At 41.6% G+C, this 24,683-nt stretch overlaps 1 protein-coding gene across 5 annotated transcripts in view; it reads right to left on the bottom strand.

Annotated features, from left to right (window-relative positions):
• Positions 1–24,683, bottom strand: part of GRIA4 (glutamate ionotropic receptor AMPA type subunit 4) — a 231,288-nt gene that overhangs the window by 8,556 nt on the left and 198,049 nt on the right. For 3 of the 5 annotated variants that reach the window (XM_075082000.1, XM_075082028.1, XM_075082018.1), the window contains exon 14: positions 1,308–1,422. In XM_075082000.1, the coding sequence (XP_074938101.1) occupies positions 1,308–1,422 (115 nt within the window). Of the gene's footprint in view, positions 1–1,307; positions 1,423–8,510; positions 8,626–24,683 lie in introns of all 5 variants that reach the window. The other 2 variants (XM_075082009.1, XM_075082037.1) reach the window with 1 other exon arrangement.

Raw genomic sequence — 24,683 nt, 5'->3', positions numbered from 1 at the left:
ATTCTTACGCAGACTATATACTCTTTACCTAAAGTAAGGACAGTACTTAACTTCCGATTGTATTCTCTATGAAATTTCAACTTATGAAAAATGCAGAATATTTGGATGTTTAATTTAAAGAGGCACTATTTATTGTGTAATCAGTAGATTACCACAGTAAAATTCCCACGGACGTATAGAGGTGTTTGGGCTTTACAGCTGGGTTCTGCTTTGTCTGTCTCTTTTTAGCTGGCTAGGAGGACTCTGAATATCTTGGAGCTGACTGTGTTCCTCTGGTGGCAATTGCTAACATGCTGCTTGCAAACAAGGAAGAGGTAAGACTGAGAAAGGCCTGAACTAACGTATGTGGTGGGTTGAGGCTTTCTTAGCTGTCATTTACAAGTACTCTGCCATCCTCTAGACCGCTTTTCACTCATTTCTCCAAAGCACTTGCCAGAAAAAGCAAAATATGTTTGAAGTTTGTTTCCCAGGTTAATTTTACCTGCTATTCAGCAGGGTAACTCTCAGGGCATGCAGGCAGCAAGCAGTCACTGCCCATCACACTTTCCTTTTAATTCTGGACAGCACAGGCTGGCACGGACGGAGACTAGCACTGTGAAGAAATTTCAGACTCCCTGAATACAGGGCTGGCACTGACTGTGGTGGTTCCCAGCCTTCAGAAAATACTTGCTTCTGTCTTTGTACCCCAGTAGAGAGAAACAGAGAAGGTTCCGCTCCCTGGAGCTGTCAGGATTACTGTTTGGGAATGGACTGAGGTAAACACTGGAAGCAGTACAAAGCTATTAATTATCAAAGCCTTTCACTTCAAAGCTTGAGTTAAGTCTTCCTTGGCTCCTCAAGGAGCCAGGGACCTTCCCAAAGGGAGCCAGGCACAGCCACCATGGGCAGCAATGAAAGGCAATCCTTCCCATTAGCATTTCTCCTTCTCAGAAAACCACTGGGGGAGGCCAGCTCCAAAAGGAGAAGGTGGGAAGGGACATTTCCTAAGTAGTCAATGGGGAAAGTCCATCCCCTGTAGGCAGGAAGGAAACAACTAACCCAACCTGCTTCCCCAAAACCAAACAACTGCCTTGTAGCTCTTCAACAAATGCCCTGAACATAGAGGATGATGTTTGGTGATTTGTATCACTGAAGACTTTAAAAAGCAATAGTGCTTCTTTAAATTAAAGTGTGAGCCCCATCAAGACGGGGTGAAACGGATTCACTCTGTGTCTACAGCTGCTTATTTTATTTCTAAGTCATTTTGTTTATTACTTCCTTTACTGCTTTGTGAACACGACAGTAGGTCCCGAACTGCAGCGACTGACCTTACTTCCAGAGTCCTTGGGTCCACATTCACCTTTATCGTACCACCATTTGTTTTTCAGCTTGTCTAAGACGCCTGCCTCACTGAGTTTCAAAACGGCAAGGTTTACAGGAGTTCTTCACGTGGAAAATAACATAAATAACATTATATATGTTATTTTATGTTATTCAAGTCAAACTACATAGAATCGCATTGCAAAGTGACAGAGCAGAGGCCACAGTGGGTGCTATGTCATGTACTGTTGGCCCAGGTTTAGAGACAGACATACGACCGGGACCTGCTCCATCGCTTTAGGTAACAGGCACATACTGCTGGGGAAGATTTGTAAATAAATAGTATGCAATTACTGTGAACCCAAAATTATTGGCTTAGACATATTAAAAACATACCCTTCAGAGACATATATAATACAACTTGATATACTATTTACAAAACATATTAATTTGTGTTCCTTGCTTTCAATCTATTTTTAGTTTGTATGCATACAAACTGATAATATGACATGGCTATAGCTATTTCATTTACTGCCCTCAAAATTATCCTGGCAAGAGAAAGGAGCTGCTTCGTGCAGTTTGCTGCCTGTAACCACTTGCACAGATCTGTAATCAGCAGGTCTGCATGCAGAGAATTAGACAGAGAGCTGCGATGCCTCTATCCTCAGCTGAGAAGAACATGACAGTCCATGTTTCATTTTCATTTCCTGTTTCAAAGTTTTTCCTTAAATCTCACTTATTCACATAAGTCTTTCGAGGGTCCCAGGCTGATGATAAATTACTACTTGGAATATCTTCTCTTACTAGTTCTATTTGCTGTGGGTGCTGTAACAAGAGTTTAATACTGACATGAAATCTAATCTGGTGCCTCAAAGTCATGAACCGCTATGGGTTTACACTGAAGTTACTTAAACTCAGTGAATAATCTGAGAGTATTATGGTAATGCGCCACTTCATGCAGTTGTACCAGTTTATTTTCTAAAAACTTACAAAATGATTAACAGACTTATTTTATGTACTTTCCCCTTTGAATCATAGACTGCCCAATTTTTAATGTGGTAGGCATGTGGGTATCTATTTATGTGCAGGTGTGCATGAAAATACAATATATATCAGAGATGGAGGTAGCTAAACAGAAATGGCATGTGATAGATAGCTTTCTGGTGATGTTTTATGACATAGGACCTGATCCTGTGTGTGCCAGCAGATTTCTATGGGAAAATTAATCTCATTATACACCATAATCTATTAATTGCTAAAATGTTAACCCATGAATTCAAGGCTTAATAAATAAATAACCAGCACAAGCATTAGTTAGTATAGCATAACTGAACCTACTAAAATAGGTACTATGAAAGAGAAAAGGGGCATGTTACACTCTATAACTGGTTTAATCCCCAAATGCTTATGTATTAATATATTTGTGTATATATATCATTTTTATATATATATATTTGATATACAAGTAACAGCTCCTGAACCTTGTACGCTACTCTTAGCTTTAGGGGTCCCGCCTTTTCATACATTCTGATTACTCTTTATATGTATATTCATAAAGGGGGGGATTCACCTCACCTCATTATTTTCACCCATAAGTTACGCCCCAAGCTTTGGCTGCCTGTCTAGGCTTCCCTCAGTTAAGGGAAAAGATAGGTACCTCCAAAAGGTGGGCTTAGATACCAGTTTTAACACAGGATGAAGCATGCTGTTGAGATGCCCATCTCTTTTTATTTACTGCTGAGGAAGCCTTGGTGCCTCAGAGAAATGACAATTTTTGACAGCTACAGTGGGGTGAGGGGATTCCTAGGCACTCTGAAGTGATCCCTTTAAGTAAAGGAAATGCTTCATCCACTTTCCACATCCCACACATTTAATTAATACGGAATACTCTGCTAGAACAGAAAATGCCTATTTCTTGATCTTTTTCAATATTCAAACTTACATTTTGTCTTCAGGCTTCCTGGCAGCAGGTTGTGCAGGTTGATAGTGAAATGTGAGAGTCCCACAGCTGTGAAATGAGTGAGCAGCAGTTTGGGATGCCGGCAAGTTGCCTGTCAATATGATCTTCTGTTTGCTTCTAGTACAAGTGCGAAATAATTAATACTATTTGGGTAGCTGTCATCTGTAACATGCCATGCATTGGCACTGAGCCACATTTCGGTGCTCCTAAATCCCAGCAGTGTAACGGGGCCGGTTATGACAAGGACAAGGGACACCCAGGTATTGTTCCCACATGGAAAATCAGAAGCTTGTGGAGTTGTTGCAGATTAAACTGACTAAAGCGATAATTAGAACTCGATATGAACTATCAAGAACAGCAGCAAGCTGGGACAAGTCAGAAAACAGATGTCTCCCAGTCCTTTGCTTGTTTTTTCAGCACTGACAGTTTAAGTACATAAAGCCCAATACAGGCAGGGATTTTTTCTTCTTTGCAGCTATAGTTCCTTTCTGTATTGTCATCCTTTCTGTATTGTCTCTGTGAGGAAGCTCTCAGGTTTTCCTTTGGGAAATTGCCATGCTGTCCTCAATATATAACTGAGCATAGATGAGGCAATTCCCACTTTTCACTGAAATACAGCCAGTGATGTGTCCAAGGCCAGGCCCTTGTTTTTCCTCTCCACTACTTTTGCTGAAAGACCTTCTGAATCAAGGCATTGCACAAGCTCAGGGAAAGCTGTCCTCTGTCCCTAACTTTCTTGCCTGCCCTAGCGAGGCCGTGTGAATGAGACACGATGTGTCCTTAACATCTCACCTCAGACACTCCTGGCTGTGATGAGGGAGAATCACTTTGAATTAAATTTATTTAAAAGTATTTTAAATATATTTAAATTTAAATCTTAAAATATTTTACGCTTTCAGAACAGGATTTATGTCTCACTTTAAATCAGCCAGCTGCGATGGGAAATGTACATGATCCAATACGAGAAGCCCAGGTTGAGGGCTGCAGAGTGGAAAAGGAAGATTTTTTGCTTACGCTTTTCAGAATAGCAACATTTATGCCTGTTTGCAATCACTGTAAGTGATTGCAGGTGTAGTGAATTTTCATGTATTTTAGGCTTTGTTTTGTTTGTTTTTTTCATTTCAGTAGGAGATTTTCAACAGCGCCCATGGGAGATGAATGCCCAGATCACCTTGGCTTTCAGGGCAAGTCACTTCTCTAGGTGTCTTTCCTTTCTTTGAAAATATCCTCTCCAAATAAGCATCATTTTAATCGTGTCAGTCACAAACTCAAGAGACTACAACTTGTTACTACACTGCTTACACAAACAGTTGGTGAATAGTCCCACTGATATTAAAAGGGGCAGAAACTAAAAATCAGTATGGTCTGATGTACATTAGTAAGAGCAATGTACTTAAGTCATATAAAGAGGGTAAATCCAGCATTTAGAAATAAATTTGCCATTAAGTTCAGTCTTGTATACATAATACTACAGTGGAAAATGGCTATAGATTTGGGCTTTTTTCAAGTTGTTTAGTGATTTGTGAATTACTAATGTTGGGCTAAATCATCAGTTAGAGTAAACTGGCAGAGTTTGTGAAAATCAGTGTAGTTTTTCCAATGTACAGCTGCTGAGAATCTCCCTTGTTATAGATAAACAGGATCCATCTGCCTCAAATTTATATAAGGATAATATCTGAGAAATAACAACTAAAATGACCCTTTATATATGGAGAAGAATTTGTCCCTTGTAGCCACAGTGCAAAACTGTTGTGTGACAGCACAGGAGACCCTGTTCTTCACACACGTGCTGAAGTCCGCGGTGGCGCAGCCTGAGCTGGGTACAGGGATACTGGTTTTCTACCTTTTCATCATGTTCTCAGCCCTTCTACCTCCTCTCTCAGCTTCTTACTCATTTCCTCCTATCCTGTCATCAATCAATTGCTGTTGGAAGGGCCGGTTTTTAAAAGCCTTGGGCTGGATCTTGTGCCAGCAACATCAGCGAAATCACAGCCCTTTAAAACAGCATTAATGAAGTTCTGTTCGTTGTGTCCAGGACAACAAATGGGCAATTATAGCATTTAAATTACAATACTGAGTGATTCTGAAGCCAATACAGAATTTTGGTACACAGGGATTTTAACAATGCAATCACAAGTATGCTTTAGGAGCATTTTCATTACCCACTCATGGCTCAGCCATTAATTTAAATGTAAGGTCAGTCTCATCCGCTGAATGAAAAACAAGGACCACCATGTTCTCCTGAGCGCTGCCATTAGAGATTGGAGGAGAGCTCCATCAGCACAGCTTCCTTCCATTCACACTTCTATAAAAACAATGGAGCAGAGTGGCAAAAACTGTGTTTACAGTTCGCATGAAAGATGATGGCATACAGGTAAGATCTGAGGTAATACTTTCAAAAGGACTGAAATGACATGGGGGCCTCAGTTTTATCTTCACACATGACTTAATTACTGAGGTTACTAAACCACAGGTGGTTCACACAGGGCAGCTCTGTGAACTGTCTTTCTGAATTTTGGAAGACGGTTCCTTAGAGGGAAAATAAGTGGGTAGGCTAGAGGTGACCTTTTAAGAGCACAGAATGAAGGTAGAGGAAATCTTGTTTTGCAGAGCAACACAAAACTTTGCAGAACTGCTGAGCTCTAATGAAACTCCCCATTCTGTAGTCCTCTGTACTATCATGAAGGGTTATTCTGGGTCTAGTTTCGTATTCTGACTAGTGAATTTCCAGTAGTAACAGCACACTTAACAGCCAAGTCTCAGGTGCTGTGTTTCTTTCAGGAGAAGCGGATGTTCTTATTTTCATTCATGACAGTAGGAAGCCCTCCACTTTGCACTGGAGCTGCTAACAAAACTCAGGGTTTGTTCTTTTTAAATCCATACAATGAAAAGAAGTAGTAGCTAGAGATGTTTAAGAGCTTAGTTCAGGACTTGGTAGCTGTCAGGTTTACAGAATGGTGTCCTGGTTATTCCACTAATGATCATTTGCTAGCATATAAAAATTAAAATATTTAGAGCTCCATTCATTCAGTAGAAAGGGTCTTATTGACTTTGATTCATCAGATCCTACAAAATTGTTCCTGAACAAGGAAATGGATTTTGTAGATGATAAGTGGCTAACTAACACTTTGGGGAGTCAGAGTAGCTGTAATTTGAAAAACAAGATGCTGCTGCAGTACAGAATTTGAAAAGTATGGTATTGCCTGCTCATCTCTGATGTGCCTGGTCCTACTGAACGCGGGCAGCGCAGGTGCACGATAGACCTGGGGCTTTCCAGGGCACTGGTACTGCCTACTCACTCAGCTGTGCCTGAGAAAAGTGTGGCAAGAAACAGGCCTGAGGTCAGACGAATGCTCCTGGCAGGCTGTATATAGTCCTAGGACAAAAGGTTGAGCTCCATCACCTTCTCCATCCTTTGCTAATGCTGCTTTGCCCACCGTATTTTCTGTTTCACCCTGACCTGCCTGTGTCACCTATTGTTCATTTCATTGGCAATGTGTTCCTTCCTCCCTCCTGCATTCACAGATCCTCCCTGTTTCTCCACGGACCGCACTCCTCGCCTTTCTTTTCTACATTTTTCCCCCACTCCTTTTTCTCTCACTTGCCATCACACCAAACTTGCTACTTCAGCACTTCCCGACATTTCCCTGGTGAACCCCTGCCTGACCCTATACCATGAGCTGCTCCCCTTTTCCTGCTTCATGACTCAAAGCACCAGAGGCTGGTAATCAGGGAAAATAAAAGCATTCTTAGTTTGCTACCTAGCTTTTACCTCACCTTTCAACCACAGCAGGTTTGTGAGGAGTGTATTCTAAGAAAATTGAGGTATTTTAATGATGTGACTCCCTGCCTGTGGCATCTAAAAAAATTAAATAAACACCCCTCCCCCAGTAACGAAAAAGTTCAGGCTTGGGTGGAGCATATAGTTGCAATATGGGAGATCTAAGGTTCACTTGTCAACTTCCTTACAAGAAGTTGGCGCCTGCTTCACTTGCAGGTACGTGCTTTCAGGTCTAATACGCCCAAGCACTTTGGAAGAGAAAATAGAGACCATTTTTGAAACTGTGACTGCTGGCGAGCAGAGTGGTGGGGGGAAAATAGGTAGAGCAGCAGGATTGAAGGCAAAGTGAAGAGGATTAGGAGACCAGTTCTGGGTGAGTGCAGAACAGCCCAAGGGATGGTCTCTGAGGCAAGGACACAGCATGAAAGAGCAGGAGGGCTAAAGAAGGAGAGAAAATAGTAAGAAAATATATATATATGTAGGCAACCGTAAAGAAAGCTACATAAACTGTGTATGACAAATCAGTCAAATTTAATCATCTATATCCGACTAGCTCTGTGCCTGCACAGTTACCCGTGCAGCACTCTCTTATATATTGTTCACACACAAGCACACAAATAAATATTATTACAAGCTGCCTGGCATGGAAGGGGTATTTTTAATATCTTCATCCGCCCCCACTTTACCATCTCCACTTCCACATCTTTGCTTCTTTTCAGCACAAAGTAGTTTCCCAAAAGGAAGCTGTGAGGCAGCAATGAAGTAGTGGCACTGGCCACATGGAAGATATGGAAATGCAGGAAGAATAAGAAGCTGTCATCACCTCAACCTAAAATTCAGCCTAAAATTCCTGTCTGATAAATTCTGATAATTCTGCCTAGGGAACCACCATGGTTTTCAGTTTGCTGGTAAGTTATCAGGAAATGTCATGTGAAGATACTTGAGCTGAAATTTGTTGAATTTGTCCTATTTTGGGTACTCGTGAAAATTGTAATTTGTACCAGCATTGTTTGTGCCAGTAGTGCATCCCTGAGCCTGGACCATGCATTAGATTACTGCTAGGAGGCAGTCACGCTGATCTTCACCCTCTTCCTGCACTGTCACTGAAAAATATTTTGGTTAGTACCATATAGTAGAAAAAAGTCTGATCAGGTATTTGTGTCTGAAGGTTTCAGACTGCTTGTTCACACGAGCAAGCTTGGAAAAGGCTCATCATGATTTCAGAAGATGCAGGTTTCTGAACACTGGTGATACATCTCACAGCAGAGACCATTTAGGAGTTCCCCTTAGGGCACTTAAACAAATGCAAATATTTTTGCTTTGACAGTAATTGCATACACCTAGATTTCAACTGCAGGTACCAGCAGTCCTGTGCTACTGGTGAAGCTGTTTCGTGGCAGGTAAAACCCCAGCAGATGCACCAATTACTTTATATACTGTTTACCCGCTTTTGGTGACATTGAGGCTAACCTTGGAGTCACCTCCCCCGCTGCCACATTCTCCTTTGTCGTACCACCATTTGTTTTTCAATTTGTCCAAGAGGCCTTGTTCATTCAGTTTTAAAACTGCGAGGTTAACAGCATTTCTTGAAACGATAAAACATATTTTGTAAGAAACTGCACAGCTGTTAAGATGTTAGAAGGAATGAGGACTTAAGCTGTTTATAAGCTTGATCCCCACACTAAATAAACCTCTCATTTCCATATTTCAAAGCCCTTGGCAGCACAAATAATTGTGGTTACTTTCAAATGTGAAAAAAATGTGTTTCCAGTGTAGAAATGATTTTCAGAATGGCTTGGATTTTAACATGAAAATTCTATCAACCAACCAAAACTATTTTAGCAAAATGATGATAAAACCCTGCATGGAATTATAAATGATTTACACAGATTTATTTGCATCTATATTTAGAGTACGTTTAATGTGGGCCCAGGCTGATTTTTCAAGCAGATGGGAAGATGTATCCCCATATACTAAAGAGGCAAGATCCAGTCAGCCTATGCTAGACACTGCCAGTCACTGTGTCACATACAGTTTTGACATACAGCAATTCAGAGTGATCCCGCACAACCTATGGGCTAAGGCTCCAGGAACAGGCAGTGTGAGGTAAAGCTGAAGAGCACTAACAGCTTGCATGCTGACTATGATGCTGTCTAGAGCCAGTCGATAGAAAAAAATGCTCAAAGAGGTGCCAGGAGTCCTGCCCATCTGAAGCTTCACCACCTGCCATGGGCACATCTGTACGTTTGGTATGCAGGCTCTAGCGTCCTGCTCCCTTTGCGCATTAGTGACTTAGCTGAAATGCAAGACCTGGGGTCTAGCTTAGTGCCGTGACTCCAGGGACTGCCCCCCTTTCTTGGGAGAGCACCCTGTCTCCAGCCTGAAGGGCACCCGCGATGCGGAGAAGGAAGGTGGAGGTGAAGGGGTTCCTTTCAGGAAACCTGGGGAAAGTGCAGCCAAGCAGAAGTTCAAGCACTGAGAAGACTAAACACAGCCCATTTGCTGGGTGCTGAGATACTAGCAGGTAGTTGGGATGTCCTGAGGACTTTTTGCTGGAGGGTTTATACATGTTGTGCTACCACTGGATGAAAGATGAATCCTGCATTACTAGCAGCATGGTGGCATAGGCACCACACACTTAAAGGGGCTTCATGACACCCGGTGTCCTCTGTCCATGTTTAGTGCTCTTTTTTCAGGTGCGAGAAGTACCCGAGAGAGACTTTGGATCTGTGCAGGCAGAGGTGCACTGCTGCCATGAAGGCTAAAGCAGACAATTGCCGCTTCTGTATGAACTCAAGGCTGCCAGGACTGCACAGAAACTCAGGCAAGAAAGGGACACAGCTGGTCATAGGATGGGGTGCTTCTGCACATGCTCAGAGGTTTTCCTTCAGGTGCAGAGACAGCATTAAGGCTGGATAGCAGAGGGTAGACAGTATAGATTGCCATACAAATCCAAACGTAAGGCACCTGGATTTATGATAGGAACTACAGTCTCTATATGACACTTTAAAATCAGTTGATAACTAATCTGCGAAGGTGTTTATGCAGCCTTCATCACCTCCTGAGGAATTTTTGCACTTGTTTAAGTGTATGACTTCGTATCTTTATTACTAAGAGCCTCAACAGTTATATCCTAATGGCACACAACTACATCAATATTTGTTCATAATTCATAATAATAAACTTTTCTATTCCTCTTTTCATGTTCAGAGTTCCCTACTGCATCCATGCCTAGCAGAGACATACACTTTTTCTAGGGAGTGTCTGCCCAGGCTTGCTTGTGGATGTAGAGAGGCATGTGGTGCAGTGGCATCATATCCTTGAAGCACCATTCATCTCCAAAGAGAGAGAGGTATCTGTGAGGTGCCAGTAGCTTAACTACTGCTCTTCAGGGACAATATGCAGTTGAGAAAGATGGAGTTTCTCTCTCTCTGAATTTTTTTAATGCTGTCAAGATCTGTCTGTCAGGGCTGAGTGGGATTTTGCATGAGCTATGTCTGTCAGTGGCACCTTCCCCTCCTCAATTATGAGAGAATGCAACATCTTGAAAGCACTCGGAGAAGAGTTGGAGAAGAGAGATCCTCTGGTGGCAGGGCTCCCTCAGATCTTATGGCACCAGAAGCCACTGGGGCCTGTGATTCACCCTCTCTAGAGATGGCTGGTCTCTGGTCCCTGGGGATCCCTTCTGGTGTCAGAATGGAAAGTTTTCTCTCACTCATTAGGAGAGAGATGTTCCTGGCAAACAGGTACAGACAACGGTATTTCACAGCTTATGGAGCATTCCTTACAACATCGACCCTGTCTGTGGCAGAAATGTCAGCTTCAAGACATACCTTCACTGTCTGGTAACAGCTTTTCATACAGCTCCTGCTGGAACTGAGACAGGTCTTTGCTGGCTGGTCATGAAGTTTGGAAACTGCTCGTGTGTAGATCTGACTATCTAGCTTCACTGTAGTTACATTTATATGAGATTTTCAATACAGATAAAGTAGTTGCTTGTCTGTTCCTGAAAGTTAAAATGAGAACTGTAGTCTGTAGTGGGAGCGATAACAGACTGCTCTTTGTGGATAAAGCTTTCAGGGGAATTTCGCAGCCAGGCTGACAAACGTGATTTTGCATAAGTGCTCTAATTACGGTTCACACTCCACAGGGAGAGGAGAAATCACAAAATTGGAATGAAATTGTTCATTTGTCCCTTTTGTTCTTGGAAGCAATTGCTTTTGAACCAGTCATATTTACTACAGGTTTTTCCTACTCAGCTTTTAGTTACAAAGCCTATGCTTTTGGCCTGTTCGCCCAATTCAGAAAGGTAACTATGTGGCCAGCCTTGCCACTTTACAGCCAGATGTCCAGTACACTAAATGTAAATTTTACCTTTGTAAGGACATTCGGATTGAGCCATAGATGAAAGATGATCCTAGAAGCACTATTTCTTTGATGCTGAGCGACATCACTTTTTCTGAAAATGGCTTAGATATATAGCTTGAGCCTGCTGTCCACAAAGTCAATGTCAAAACTCCTTCTCCCTTCAACAGGAACCAAACCAAGGCCTAATTTAATGCTGCTGTGCCTAATTGTCACACTGGGTAACAATAACATAAACAGCTGCTTTGACATTGCTACAGACGTGGGCAGGAGCGATCACTCCCATGAAAAATGAAATGTATCTCAAGGAATATCACTAAATCTCAATTCAACATGCCAAAATTTTAAAGCAGATGGGAAGCCCTATCAATCAGTCTATCTGTAAAAGTATCTTCACACTATTTCCTCTAAGCTGTAGTCTCTCAAGTATGAACACTAAAGCTCACTGAACTAGACAAAGTCCTTATGCTAAAATCCTTAGGAAGTTGTTTTCTTTTAATCCTTATCTTTTCTTGGGTGAAGATGTTACCTGATAACTTACAACTTTTTTTTTTTTCAAGCTTTTCAAGTTAATATCTCCTTAGACCTTTTAACTGGGTATTCTAAGATGAATAACAACTACATGACAACTCATATATGTTTTCATGTTGAATCTCCATGTTGAAGGGAAAGAGTTTTCTCACTTGCCAAATATTTGAATTTATCTTTCAAATCATTGAAGATTGCCAAGAAAAATTTTCCCATGGTCATTTAGAGAAGCTGCAGCTGGTTGATAGTAATCCTAGAGTAATAAATAAATAAACAAAACCCATTCATGAGAGGGTTATTTAGCTGGGTTATTAGCCATATCCATAGACAGTTTCACAGCACAATAGAGAAATGGAAATAAAAAGGATGAAGAAGTAAATGTGGATTTAAGCTGCAATCATTGCTCTGAAATTAAGCTGTATTGTTTATAAATGTAACACATGATCGTCCTTCATGTCTAGTAGGCCATGTAAAACCAGGTTAGTTTCACACTGCTTTCTCTGTTGCTTTGTTACCCAGGTCCACCTCAACATGTGGAAATAAATAATTTCCTTTTAGTTGGCAAAACACAAAGAACCTTTGCTCAACACTGCTCTCTCCCACAGAAATATTATAATTGAGATCTTGATAGGTCCAATGGTGAGTACACTGAAAATTATATACCTGAGACCTCAGAGCCAGGCTAGATCACTCATACTCATCCTAGACAGTGCTTCATTCTGCCACAGAGGAAGGCATTTTGAAACTTGAGTATCCATGGCAGAAACTGTTCTTTCATCATTAAAAAATAGGACTGTGTCCTCAATACCACACTTAGTCAAAACTCCCACTGAAGAACAATGTGTTCCTCAATAAAGGAATTGAAATCTTTGCAAGAGTAAGCAGTACTTAGAAAGCAGGCAAGTGCTTTAATATTTGACTCCTAATCCTTGCTGTCAATGCACAATCCTGCCTTTTCTATTACTCAGAAGAAAACAAGAGCCCTTGTATGAGATAGTCAAGCCAGTTCAGCCAAAAACTGCGGCCCCTCTGTTACAGTGACACCTCACTTCACAATTACTTGTGTGCACAGTCAGTAATTTCAATGTATGGATCACAGCTTTTTTAAGCTGCCTACAGAATTACAGTATGAAAAACTTGATGAGAATTAAATCATTCTCACTCATTTAAAATCACTTTCCATCTCCCCATAAATAAATAGTAATAAGCAGTTTAAAATGTTAATCAGTGTCACTTCTTTTTAAAGACCCTACTTGTGCCAACTGCAGATACATCTTTCACAGTTAGCAAAAGATAAAAACCACACAGACAGGTGACAGTGCAACTACCCAGACCTTTGCAAAATAACATCTGTGACTCCAAACAGGGACAACTCATCTGCCACCCAAAAGAATCACAGTAGGGTGCTAGCCCAAAGCACAGGGAAGCTGGTAGAGAGGTGTGCTTCGACTTCCAGTGAGTTTAGGTCACAGCAATGGTTAAGAGATGACCCATTCATTGGACTTCAGTTGGTACAAAGCAGAGAGGCGGACATTCAACGAACGACCCGAATGCTATGGCATACAACACTGTGATACCTAGTAATAACATGCTGAGCCGCAGGAGGGAAATTTCCAAGGCTGACAGAGACACACAGAGGTCCCTGCACCATGACTGAATGAGAAAGAGGCCCAGGTTAGGGACCACAGCAGCCAACATCACAAGCGCTGCTGGAGGTCTGAGACAGCCACAAGGGAACAGCACAGGATGGGGCACCAAATTCTGCCTAATGCACCCCCTTAAGCACCTATTTCAGCACAGCAACTCAGTATCTCTAAGAAATCAGAAACTGAAACATGAAATGTATCCTGCATGGTAAAATCAAGCCTGTTTTCAACAGCCTAATGCCCAAAGCACGAATACATACAGTAGGCAGAAGAGGCTCTCTCCAGCCTGATTAGGCTAGGACAAGTATCCACAGTCTCGGTACAGCTGCTTTTTGTCTAAGTCTTTCAGCTCCCCAAATCCCAGGATACATAGTGGTTCACAGGATGGATGGAAACCACCCCCCATCAGCACCACCTGTGAATGCAGTTCAGAGGAGTCAGCCTTGGCCTGAGCACACGTGGCAAAGCGGACCCCCTCCATGAAGTCAGGTCCCAAAATACCTGTTTTTGAATACTAAAAGGCAGGATCTCTGCTGAGAGCATTTAATAACCACCTTTGAGGCAACTGGTAGCGCTTTGCCAGGAAAACTTAAATGTCTTAGCTATTTAAACAGGTTTGACATTTTCCTGAATCCCTTTCCTGAACTTAGGCTCATAAATTCTGTGTAAGTAAGTCGCATGTTAGATCGCAAAATATTTCCCTGAATTCTGGGCAGATTCTTGGTGAAAATCTGCCATTATCTTTACAGGCGGCGGCACTGTTGTTTCATTGCTTAGTGTCGGGGATGTTGTCCACCTGAAATAACGAACAAGCAGGATGTGCAAAAGTAACATGACTCACTAACGAGACTCTACATACACAGAGACAGCTTTGTTTGAACTGCAGCCGTATTGCACAGCGTATCATCTGAGAGTCGCTGGTGCCACCACTGCTGTTACTGAGGCAGAAGCAGAGACCCTGACCCTCTAAAAGGATTTTCATAAATCCTTCTCACAGGGCTTTGAAAGCCTCAGAAATCATTCAGTCACTTAGAACTCACATCATGCAGTGGGATGCCACCTCTGTTTAATGTTAGGTTCTCTGAATGTACAGCAAACTTCAAATGAAGAGTACCTGAATGCTAAAGGATCAAAGCACCGCAGGTGGGCCATACACAAGGTATGGACCAACTGGAAAAATACAGGGATTTGCTTTTTATTCCAGTAAAATCTGTAACTAATTAGTCAGGTATAAATACTACTATATAAGTAGTGGCTGGAACTAAGTGGCGCTCAGTAAACTACTACACAATGAGAAGTGAAACGACAGATGTGGTGGAGTACCCGGAGGAGGAGTTCACTGAAGGAACAGGCTTTCCCAAGATCGCAGTGTCACAGCGTCACAGCCAGCGGTGTGTTGGCAAATGATGATGTGCCTCAAGCAACTCCAAGCTCATTTTCTTCCTTGCACTTTGGACATGTCTCCCCGCAGCTACTTGCTGATGCAGCCATCACCCAGACAAGCCCCTCGGCACTCCTGGTGCAGGCTGGAGGGTATCCTCCCTCGGGACGAGGCAGGGAGAGAGCCCAATGAAGCTGAGTTCACTGACCTTATTTCAGTGATGTGAATTACAGTTATTCTCTCATGATCTAATCTGTATCCAGCTCAGGTCTTTTGGGAAGAGGAGGCCACAGCTGCCCGAGAGCCTACCCTCGCCGCACAACCTAGTGCTGTCCAGATGCAGCTGAGGATCTGTCTCAGACATATTTAGTGAAACACAAGCCGGTGCATTTTTATAGCTTGTTCATATAATCCATTCAAATAATTTTAAATGGGAAAAATTAAAATGCAACCTGACCAAGCAAAAAATTAAAACCTGCCCAGCTTCTGAGCTGTTTATTTTAAGCATGTTTTGAAAAGTGCTGATGGCAGATTGTAACATGACAAAATGCAGCGCAGTTGAAGTGCGTTTGACAATTAATCAAGAGAAATTAAGTGCAAAGCTGCATGGCACTGGCTGAATATGCTTAATAAATTAGGAATGAAACAAGCACTCCGTTAACGAGGAAGATGAAGCCAAAGCTTATATCATTCTGTACTCAGAAGGCCTGAAGGATCAATAATGCAAATATTAAAAAAGACAGGTAATGCAAGGGCATTTTTACAAGAAAAACAACCTAAATTTTAATGACAAAGGGCCAAATTTGAAATAATGTTTTTTTAAACACATTCAAAAATTTATAGGAATGATTTTTGTATTGGTATTCATAAAGGCTTGCATGCTGCAATGTTATTTGTATGAAAAAAACTGTATTCAAATACTGAAGCACAGCACATATGAAGACATTTTCACATGTAGCTGATAGTTCAAATAAAATAGAGTCCTTGGGACTTGCTCTGATGCTTGCCCAGCATTTCTGTTAAATAAAGAACTCCTCGTGTTCAAGTTGTGAGTCTTCACAACAATATTAGCTCTTCTGCAACAGGTGTCTCAGACTTTTCTGCTAACCTCTTGCTATATACATGCTTATCACATAAAGGACGTGACCGACCATCTCAGTCGAGTGTCCAGGCCCAGCTGAGGATCCACCAGGACAGTGAGGGACTCTTGAATTCCACCTTGCAAAACCCACGTACTGCCATGCAACTCACTGGTCTGCAGAAAGCCAAAAGTCTCGCAAAAAAGCTACGCACAGGTTCTGTGCTGCCTCAGAAGCTAATGCCATTTCTAAATGTTATTTAAAACTCCCCTGCCCAATTGCACTTAAAACACCACTTCCAGAGCAATATCTGAAAATATTCTACAAACACTAAGAACAAAGTATCTTTTAAAGAGTGTTATGTATTGTTATTCTTTGTTTAGAGATAGGAAATTTAAAGCAGTGCTCAAATACTTTTCAATTATGGCTGATTAAAATAAGTGTAACGCTCTTCATTTAGCCATCCAAATAAGATGGTTAATTTCCAGGGGCACTGAGTATTTACAGTTTCTATGTATAGCCTAAGTGTGCAGCTTAGTTACTCGAACTGAGCTTTGTAAACAAATATGAGCCAAACTGACACCTTGAGGATCAGCAGGAGTTCCAATTAATGGGAGACCCACTGCTGCTAAAAATTGCCACAGCTACTTTGAATTCAAAGAAGTTCTGACAACTTACACCAGCTAGAGGTCTGATGACTATAGTTTAAAGTATTTATAGAAATTAAAAGCTGTTTTGCAGGAAGATATTCCAATTACAGTATGCAAACATGCAAAAAAAAATTTCTTGGCACAAGAAATTAAATATATATTTTGCTTGTGTAAAAACAACAGCAGTTGACCCAGGAAGGCAACTACGCTTCTTTTGCTGCTTTATACAAAGCTTTGCTGTAAATAAAAAACACATAAAATTGTCCCTAGAGTAACTGCTTGTATTGGTTCAGTATACAGTCTTTAGCAGAAGCAGAAACATGAGTTTCTCTCAACTCTGAGCTATTTTAATTTTCGCTAACGACTACCTAATCCTGTTCTCATTGAGCAGTACCACTTTTCAAAATACAGTTTTTCTTGCTGGTTGCAGCATAAGCAGGATTTTGCGAATAGGCTGCTGCAGTCCAACACCTGCAACTCAAAATACATGTTTTAAAGGCTTGAGTGGGATTTTTCAAAAGCATCTGAGCACCGGTGTAACGCTGCTCTACACTGCAGGAATTGCTCTGGGGATAAGCTTAGCCCACCGCCAACTGCCTCGAAACTCTCTCACCTCAGAACCATTAGGAATCCTGAGCCTTTTACATTTTTATACATTTGATATTGCTGAAAGCACTTACAGTAATATTTTAAAATTTGAAACGTGTAAAATGAGCATTTTTCAACACATGCCCCTAAAATACTTAATGCTTTCAGATGGGTTAACATTCACCTCTGGCACGGCTGGCAGAAAGCCTTTTGCCTTTCTGCACCTTAGGCAAAGCAGACCTCGACTCACGGTTTCGTCACAGCAGGGTGTTTGGATGCTGTTTCACCTGCGTCTCCAGTAACTCCTACATTTAGGGGCCCACAGCTGAGAGAAAATGGTAGCATTGGCATGGACAGGTAGGGGTTTCGCGGTGGGCACAGGACGTGGGTCAGTGCCAGGCAGAGGTTCCATCCGTGTTGGATTAGTGCTGCTGAGAGACAGGGAGTAATGGCTTGTAGTGGGAGCCACAGCAGTGAAACTCTACCAGGTCTCATGCTGTCCCTCTTCCTCTCCTACCCAGGCTGCATTAGAGCACGTCTCTCTAAGTGATACTATGTTACGTTATCCAGGCACATCTCATTGAGACTCCTTATGCCACTCAGTCCTCAAGAAAAGCCCAAACGCTGCAGCTGTTGGCCAGTAGGTTTAAATTTTTTTCGTAATATCCCAGCCACATTTGTAAGGCATTTTAAGCTTATGCGTCTGAATGCCATGGAGTGACTATCTTCATCCAGAATGAGGCTAGGAAAAAGGTCTCTCTTTTGCATGCAATTCAGTGCTTATTGAATAGAAACGGGGTGTGGTCCCTTATAACTTAGAAAGTTGTTCCTTCTTTAAATCCATCTCAATCCATTTGATATGACTGATGGATTACTAGACAGCCTATTAAGACCGCAAACTCTGGCAACCCTACACAGAGGAATATTTTACTACATCAAAATCTTCCAGCACAAAGCAGGTGGCAGCTGTTTCAGCAGCTTCTAATTTTTCACTCCATTCAACATGTCCCAGCAATGGCAGAAATATCATGCCTTGGACAGAGCATTTCACAGCTTTCACCCACAGGAAGACCCAGTGCTAGGCTGAATCACCTATCCCCAGAAGAAATGTTACTGTGACCTCCAAGCCAGTCAAGACTCTTGCTGACAAATCATGGAAAGTAAAATATCCTGTTGGACTCACTGCAAAAACTGGGTTTTCTGGTTCCTAACCAGCCCCATGTCTCGATGTGCTATATAAATATATGTTCTATTCAGTGGGTTGCAGGGCAGCTAATATAATAAACCCACGATCTTTCTTAATCCAATATTGAACATATCTGTCATTTTTGGAGACTGGTTCAAATTTGGCAACGTTTAAAGAGATTGCGCTATCAGACTTCTCCAATTTTTCATTTATGCCAGGCTGAATCTCACCCTTTATGAACATATAATGGTAAGTTGGATAAGGGGAACTATATTTGACATGGTCTTCTCCTTATTCTTCTCCTTATGCATTTTCTTCCTTGCAAGCAACAAGACCTCATAACAGCAACTGATTAGTTTAAGATATAAGTATAAGATTAAGAAATGGTAAAAAAACATCAGAAGTCACAATGGATTGACTTCTACAAGTAAGGATGCTCAGCTGAACATCTGTGCACGCCTTTTTCACAAACTACCTCACCATCAGCTTAAGATGCTTCATAAAAGGTGATAGAAGTCCTTTGTCCCAGCTAATGTTTCTGAGATGTCCTCAGAGAAGTCTTACAAAATGAGTTGCATTTAACCACTCTCAGGGTGACAGAGGCATAGGTATCTGTGGCAAGAGTCACAGTGAGAGAAAAAACCTCCCGCCATCTCTTCAGCAGCTGCAACTAGAAAAAAAATTATCTTACTGCTATTACTGTTCTCAGGAATTTGAGGAGTGGCCAGATTCAATTTAATTTCTGTATTTCTTTTTTTAGAAACCAAACCCACTATTTTAGGTGCTGTTTCCAGTGAGCACCAGCCTTTTGCCTGTCTGGTTAGACTTTTCAGCCACCAAGTCCCAGTCTCACCTTAATGAGAATGAAACATGAAATGACTGCAAAGCCAAATACCATCAGTGTACTGTACAGTATTGAAAGTGCTGTAATACAAGCAGTCAGATCATCCGTTATCTTCTTCCTAGTGAGGAGATCAACTCCACATGGGAAAGCTATATGGCAAAACTGCAGTTTGCTTATGAGGGAATTCAGTCACTGACACCAGTGTCCGAAAAGGAATTACAGTAACGTGGCCACTACGTCAAAAGCCATCCGTAACACTGAGAAATCAGCATGGATGCTTGATTTTTACTGTTGCCAGAAGCAGGCCACTAATTCCTAAGAGCTGCACAGCTGATACACTGTTGTCACATCTAAACTTAGACTGAGAAGAGGTATGAGAGATTTCTTTAACTATACATGCTTCTTTGTGACTCCATACTGTTGTTTTTCATAAAGAAGTATTAGAAGGAAGTCAATGAATGGAAAGATCCCCGCTAAGAGGTGGTTTCTTAAGCTTTGGTCTAATTATAATGCAAGCACTTTGAAGTTCATTATTTTAATTAGAAGCAGAGACTGTGAGAAAAATCAAGAAGTCCCTTCCCCAGGTGGGAACTCTAGCTGGAACTGCAATGCAAACAATAAATAACACTGCATAACGTGAGCCTTAGTGAAATGCTGGCTTGTGTTTTGCCTAATGGCAGATCAATACCGTACAAATGAAGCAATTACAGTTGTGTCATATAAAGCCTTATTTGGTCAGCAGCCAAAATGGGGATTAGCTGGAAGAGTTCCTAGGACTTTCTGTCTGAATATTACCACAGAAGTTAATGAGGGAGATCTGATAGGCCGAGACAAACATAAATGGTGCCAGAAACCAGATGAGATGGTTGGTCCAATAGCCAGTGTGCTGATAATTAAAATGCCCTCAGGCCAGCTGAACATCCGTCCAAGATCAGGTGAAATTATCAGACAAGGGCAATCCAATCCCTCTGGCAACCAGCAATATAACGTTGCCACCATTGGCAGAGACATGTACACAGCAGCAAATGCAAATACACCAGCATCCATACCAGTCAGACCAAGCGCAGTCACTTCAAAACAGTAATAATCATGCTTGTGATGTTTCAAACAGAAGCAGCCAGGCTATAGAGAAAACAAGGTATGGAAATTACTAATAAATCTCCGCAGTGGATACGGTTATCCAACTAATGCAATTGCTGTTGTCCTGAACACATGCCCAGATGCCACTTTTAATAAAAAAAGCTGGAGGGAGTAGGGTCCACTGGTGATGGAGATTTCTGCTATTGCTTTCTAAAGGAAAGACAGAACAACATGTGGTCATAGACCATAGACTGTTTAAGACACCATTACCTGAAGTTGCATTATCCCTGTTGTTCTAACTCCAAAACAGTTTCTTTGATCAAAGACACTGAGAAATCTACTGCAGGGTTTGTTCTGAGGCACACACCTCCATGGATTTGAAATAATCATACAAACATCTGAAGTAGGAATGGACTTTAAATATTCACAACACAATAAACACTACGCTATTAATCTTCATTATCCCTCTGAGGTTGATAGGCAATTGTCATTACTCTCAATTTGTAAAGGTAAAACTGAATTCAGGAGGTGAACTGACCTCCTCCAAGAGTCACAGGAAATAAGGGCAGGATCATAATTAAGCTCATCAGTGCGACATGACTTCCAGCCTCATGCTCAGTTAACCACACTTCATTGCCGCTCAGAAACCTTTAGGCCTTTTCAGGCAAGTGTTCATAGAGAATGTATCCTTCTGGCCTCCCAATGGAAATAACTTCCTAAAGGCAGACTAAACTTAAACTTCTGTGCACATTCCCTCAACTCAGTCTTTAACCATGAGACACTCCTAATTTTTCTGCATACCCTGCCAAAAGTGAGAGACAGCCAACCTGAGTGGTCTGACTCCTGTAACAAAAAACTCTTCTACCTTTTGACCCCACTCTTAGGGGTTCCACAAAGGTCCATGCTGGCAGTCACTCAGCAGATATATAAGGCTGCTTGGGAAATTAAGGGCTCGCTTTGCCATGGCAAAGCAGACATACAAAGCACTGCTGTTTATTTCACTTGAATTCAGATACTCTCACTCTCTTTTACTTTTCCAGCATAAGAATGGGATTTAAATGAGAACAATCTGATTGACTTTTGATCCACAGAGATCATAAATAAAGCCTAGCAGTCAAGAGCAGCTTTTGTACAAATTGGGGAGAAGACCTCCTGCTACGCAAAAACTTAAACACCCCTCTCCGTAAGTTCCTACAACTTTCCAAATCCTCCCGTAGTTCCAGGAGATTGACTGTGATGTTTGAAGATGTCCTTTTCACATCCAGAATTGTCAAAAAAGGATCCTAGCATAGAGCAGTCTGGAAGGCACTTCAGGAGGCGTCTCATGCAGCCTCCTGCTCACACAAGGGTCAGCTCTGATGTCAGACCAAGCTGCTCAGAGCTTCATCCAGTCATGGCATGAAAACCTCCAAGGATGGAGACTGCACAACCAGTGTCACTGTCAGACTGTCCTCAGGCAGTCAGGGAAGAAAGTTCCTCCTCACATCCAGTCTGAACTTCCGTTTCAGTTTATGCCCACTGTCTCTTACCTTCCCGCCCTGTACTGCTGTGAAGAGCCTGGCTCCATTGCCTTGAAGACCTTCCCATAGGCACTGGGGGTTGCTGTTAAGCCCCCCGCCCCCAAGCCATCTCTGCTCCAGGCTGAACAAGCCCAGCTCCCTCAGCCCCTCCTCACAGGGCAGGTGCTCCAGCTCCAGCTCCAACTTGATCACCTTCCACCGAAATTGCTTCAATTTATTGATGTTCTTCTTGAATAAGGAGACTAAAAAAAGATGCAGTATTCTAGATGTGATCTGAATGTTTGCAATTATTTTATCTGATGCCACAATATGTTTCCTTGTGGCCTACAAATTGGATGAGCTAAAAGCACTCTAATTGGAACTGCCTTGGATAATGGCCCACTATCTAAACGAGATGCCAAAAGTAGCAGCCTGCTTATTTAACTGTGATAGGAACAATTCCTAAATCCTCAAGAAACTGTGATGACTTTCTGTTCACTTTCAACTACACTTTCATAGCCTGAGTTTACATTATTTAAACACTACACAACCAGAACTAGTTGTCAAATGTTCATGTGGTTTTAAAGAAAAACATCATTAGTAGGTAAAGTTAGAATATAATTAAAATAGTGGCATACACTGATTAAAACCTAAAGCATTGGATCTTAGAAAGTGCAGAGCATCTGAATGTAGACTGGTCCCACAGCTTTGCACACAAAAGGACATAATCTTTTTAATTAGAATCAGTAAAGAAATGTGCCTCAGCCTATGTCTTGGCTCTTATTGTTTTGTGTTACACACAATGAAAAGCTTTTGTGGAAACCTTCAAATTAAAAAATTTTGTTGAAAATGTAAAAATCTAAAAAATGGCCTAGTAACGTTTGCATTTAGGCACCTGAAATTTGGGTGATTTGACTTATCTAGAAAAAGTTGAGATTTCTATAGGAAATAACTTGCAGATTTCCAACCGGGTTCTATGAGTTTTTCTGTAGACTCAGAATCTTAAGATCCAAAATAGATCTGAACCGCAAAAATAACACAGCGTAAAATGCTGTAAAAAGAATTTCCATACTGCTGTGTGCAAAATCAGGTCCTTACATCCATACCAAGGAAGCCAAAGGTCTCATTCTAAATGTAAAAGCCTCTCTTACGACAAACATGGTTGCAATAGATCAGAATAAGCCTCATGTGTAATTACCTACACAGAAAGCGTATTCTGGAGGTAACAGATGGGCTGCCAGATGTTGGGGCTGCTCTCACATGCAGGCCTTGGTGGTGCCTGCTGCTAGCAACGGAAGATACAAGGGATCTGGATCTTCCTGCGCACAGACGCTATTCCTGCCTGCTGGGGCGGGGGGCGGAGAAAAAAAAAAAATCTCTGTTTGCTCTGGGTGCTGGAGGTAGATTATTCTTTTCATGTGTTCTTTTAGAGTAGAAAGAAATAACTGAAGCATAACGATAAAATAGGTCTCTGTATCAGGTCAGGCTTGGACCACTTGAGTCCAGTTCACTTTTGGCTTTAAAAAAGGGCAGGAAAAATTGTAGGTCAAACCTTGACTACAGAAAACTGTCAATCCTGCCTAAACCTGTTAGAGTCTCACTCAACAAAAGACCACACAGCATTTTTCCGCATCATGTGATTTGCTAAAAGATATGGTTAAATAGGAGCTAAATCCTTCTTCAGCTTTGATTTAAGCTCTTATTCAGTGATTTAACTGGAATGGTAAGCAGAGGAAGGCAGGCAGAAAATGGGAGTAAGGCTTCTAGCTATAAAAATACAGAAAAACTTGAGCAAAGTTGAGAAAAAGAGCAGTAGTTTTGACCCTACTTCCTACCACATACCAGGTAGACCAGTTCAGACAAATAACTACTGATCAACCAGAAGTTACCGTTTTATCACACAATCTTTTAAACTTGTGATGTTCAGTGAGATGCACATATGGCCATTTTTATCTGGAACCTGAGCATCTTGGGAACATCTTGCTGATGTGGGCTGACAGCCACATTTTAGAGATGTCATGCCAAATATCTTTTAATATATTCAATAGCTTAAAAGATATATTAAAACTGCCCAGGGAGCTGGAGCTGGGTGTCAGTCCCAGGCCTCCTGAACCTTGTTTTGTGGTTTTTTTTTTTCATTAGCATAATTTTCACCTTTCATTCTGGGATGTCCATTCCTGCTATAACACCTACTCCATCGCACAGTGTGCTGGATTAAGATACTGTTCCCAGCTAAAAGAAACTCCACAAAAAAGAAAGTAAATTTTTTTCCTACTTTTGGTTTGGGATATCTCGCAAAAGCCAAGGCTGTATAAAGACTAAATGGCATTTTGTGTCTCTGAGGAGTCCATCTAGTACTTACTGTCACTTGGAAGTGGGCAGTTTTGCAACTACCACACAGATTAATCGCCAACTGTTTTCCAGGTGCTATTTGTTCCCCAAATGTCAGTTCCACAGAGAGGTATTGTTACAAGCTGCTGAGATACCTTTCAGTGGCCTGCTCCCTTGCTTTAGTCTACCTACAATTTACCTGGACAATTATTATCTTAGTGGGATAGGCCTTTTACTTGGCGGAACTGTACCATCAATTTCAAAAGGTAGCTGGATTGTGCCCTTTATGAATACATATTCTGAAGCCTAGCAGCTTCCTGGGAATTGACACTGAAACAGTTGTAAAAAAAAGAAAAGAGAGCAATAATAACGAGCTTCATTGTTATAGTATAATGGGCTGCATCTTGCCCTCTGCTGAGCTACTTTATGAGGGATTGGGGAAATGGCAGGGAAAAGGGCAAGAGAA

Source organism: Phalacrocorax aristotelis, chromosome 1 (genome assembly GCF_949628215.1).
Source record: "Phalacrocorax aristotelis chromosome 1, bGulAri2.1, whole genome shotgun sequence".
NCBI classification, from domain to species: domain Eukaryota; kingdom Metazoa; phylum Chordata; class Aves; order Suliformes; family Phalacrocoracidae; genus Phalacrocorax; species Phalacrocorax aristotelis.
Note: the sequence above shows the minus strand (reverse complement) of the source record. Positions and strands in the feature narration are given on the sequence as shown.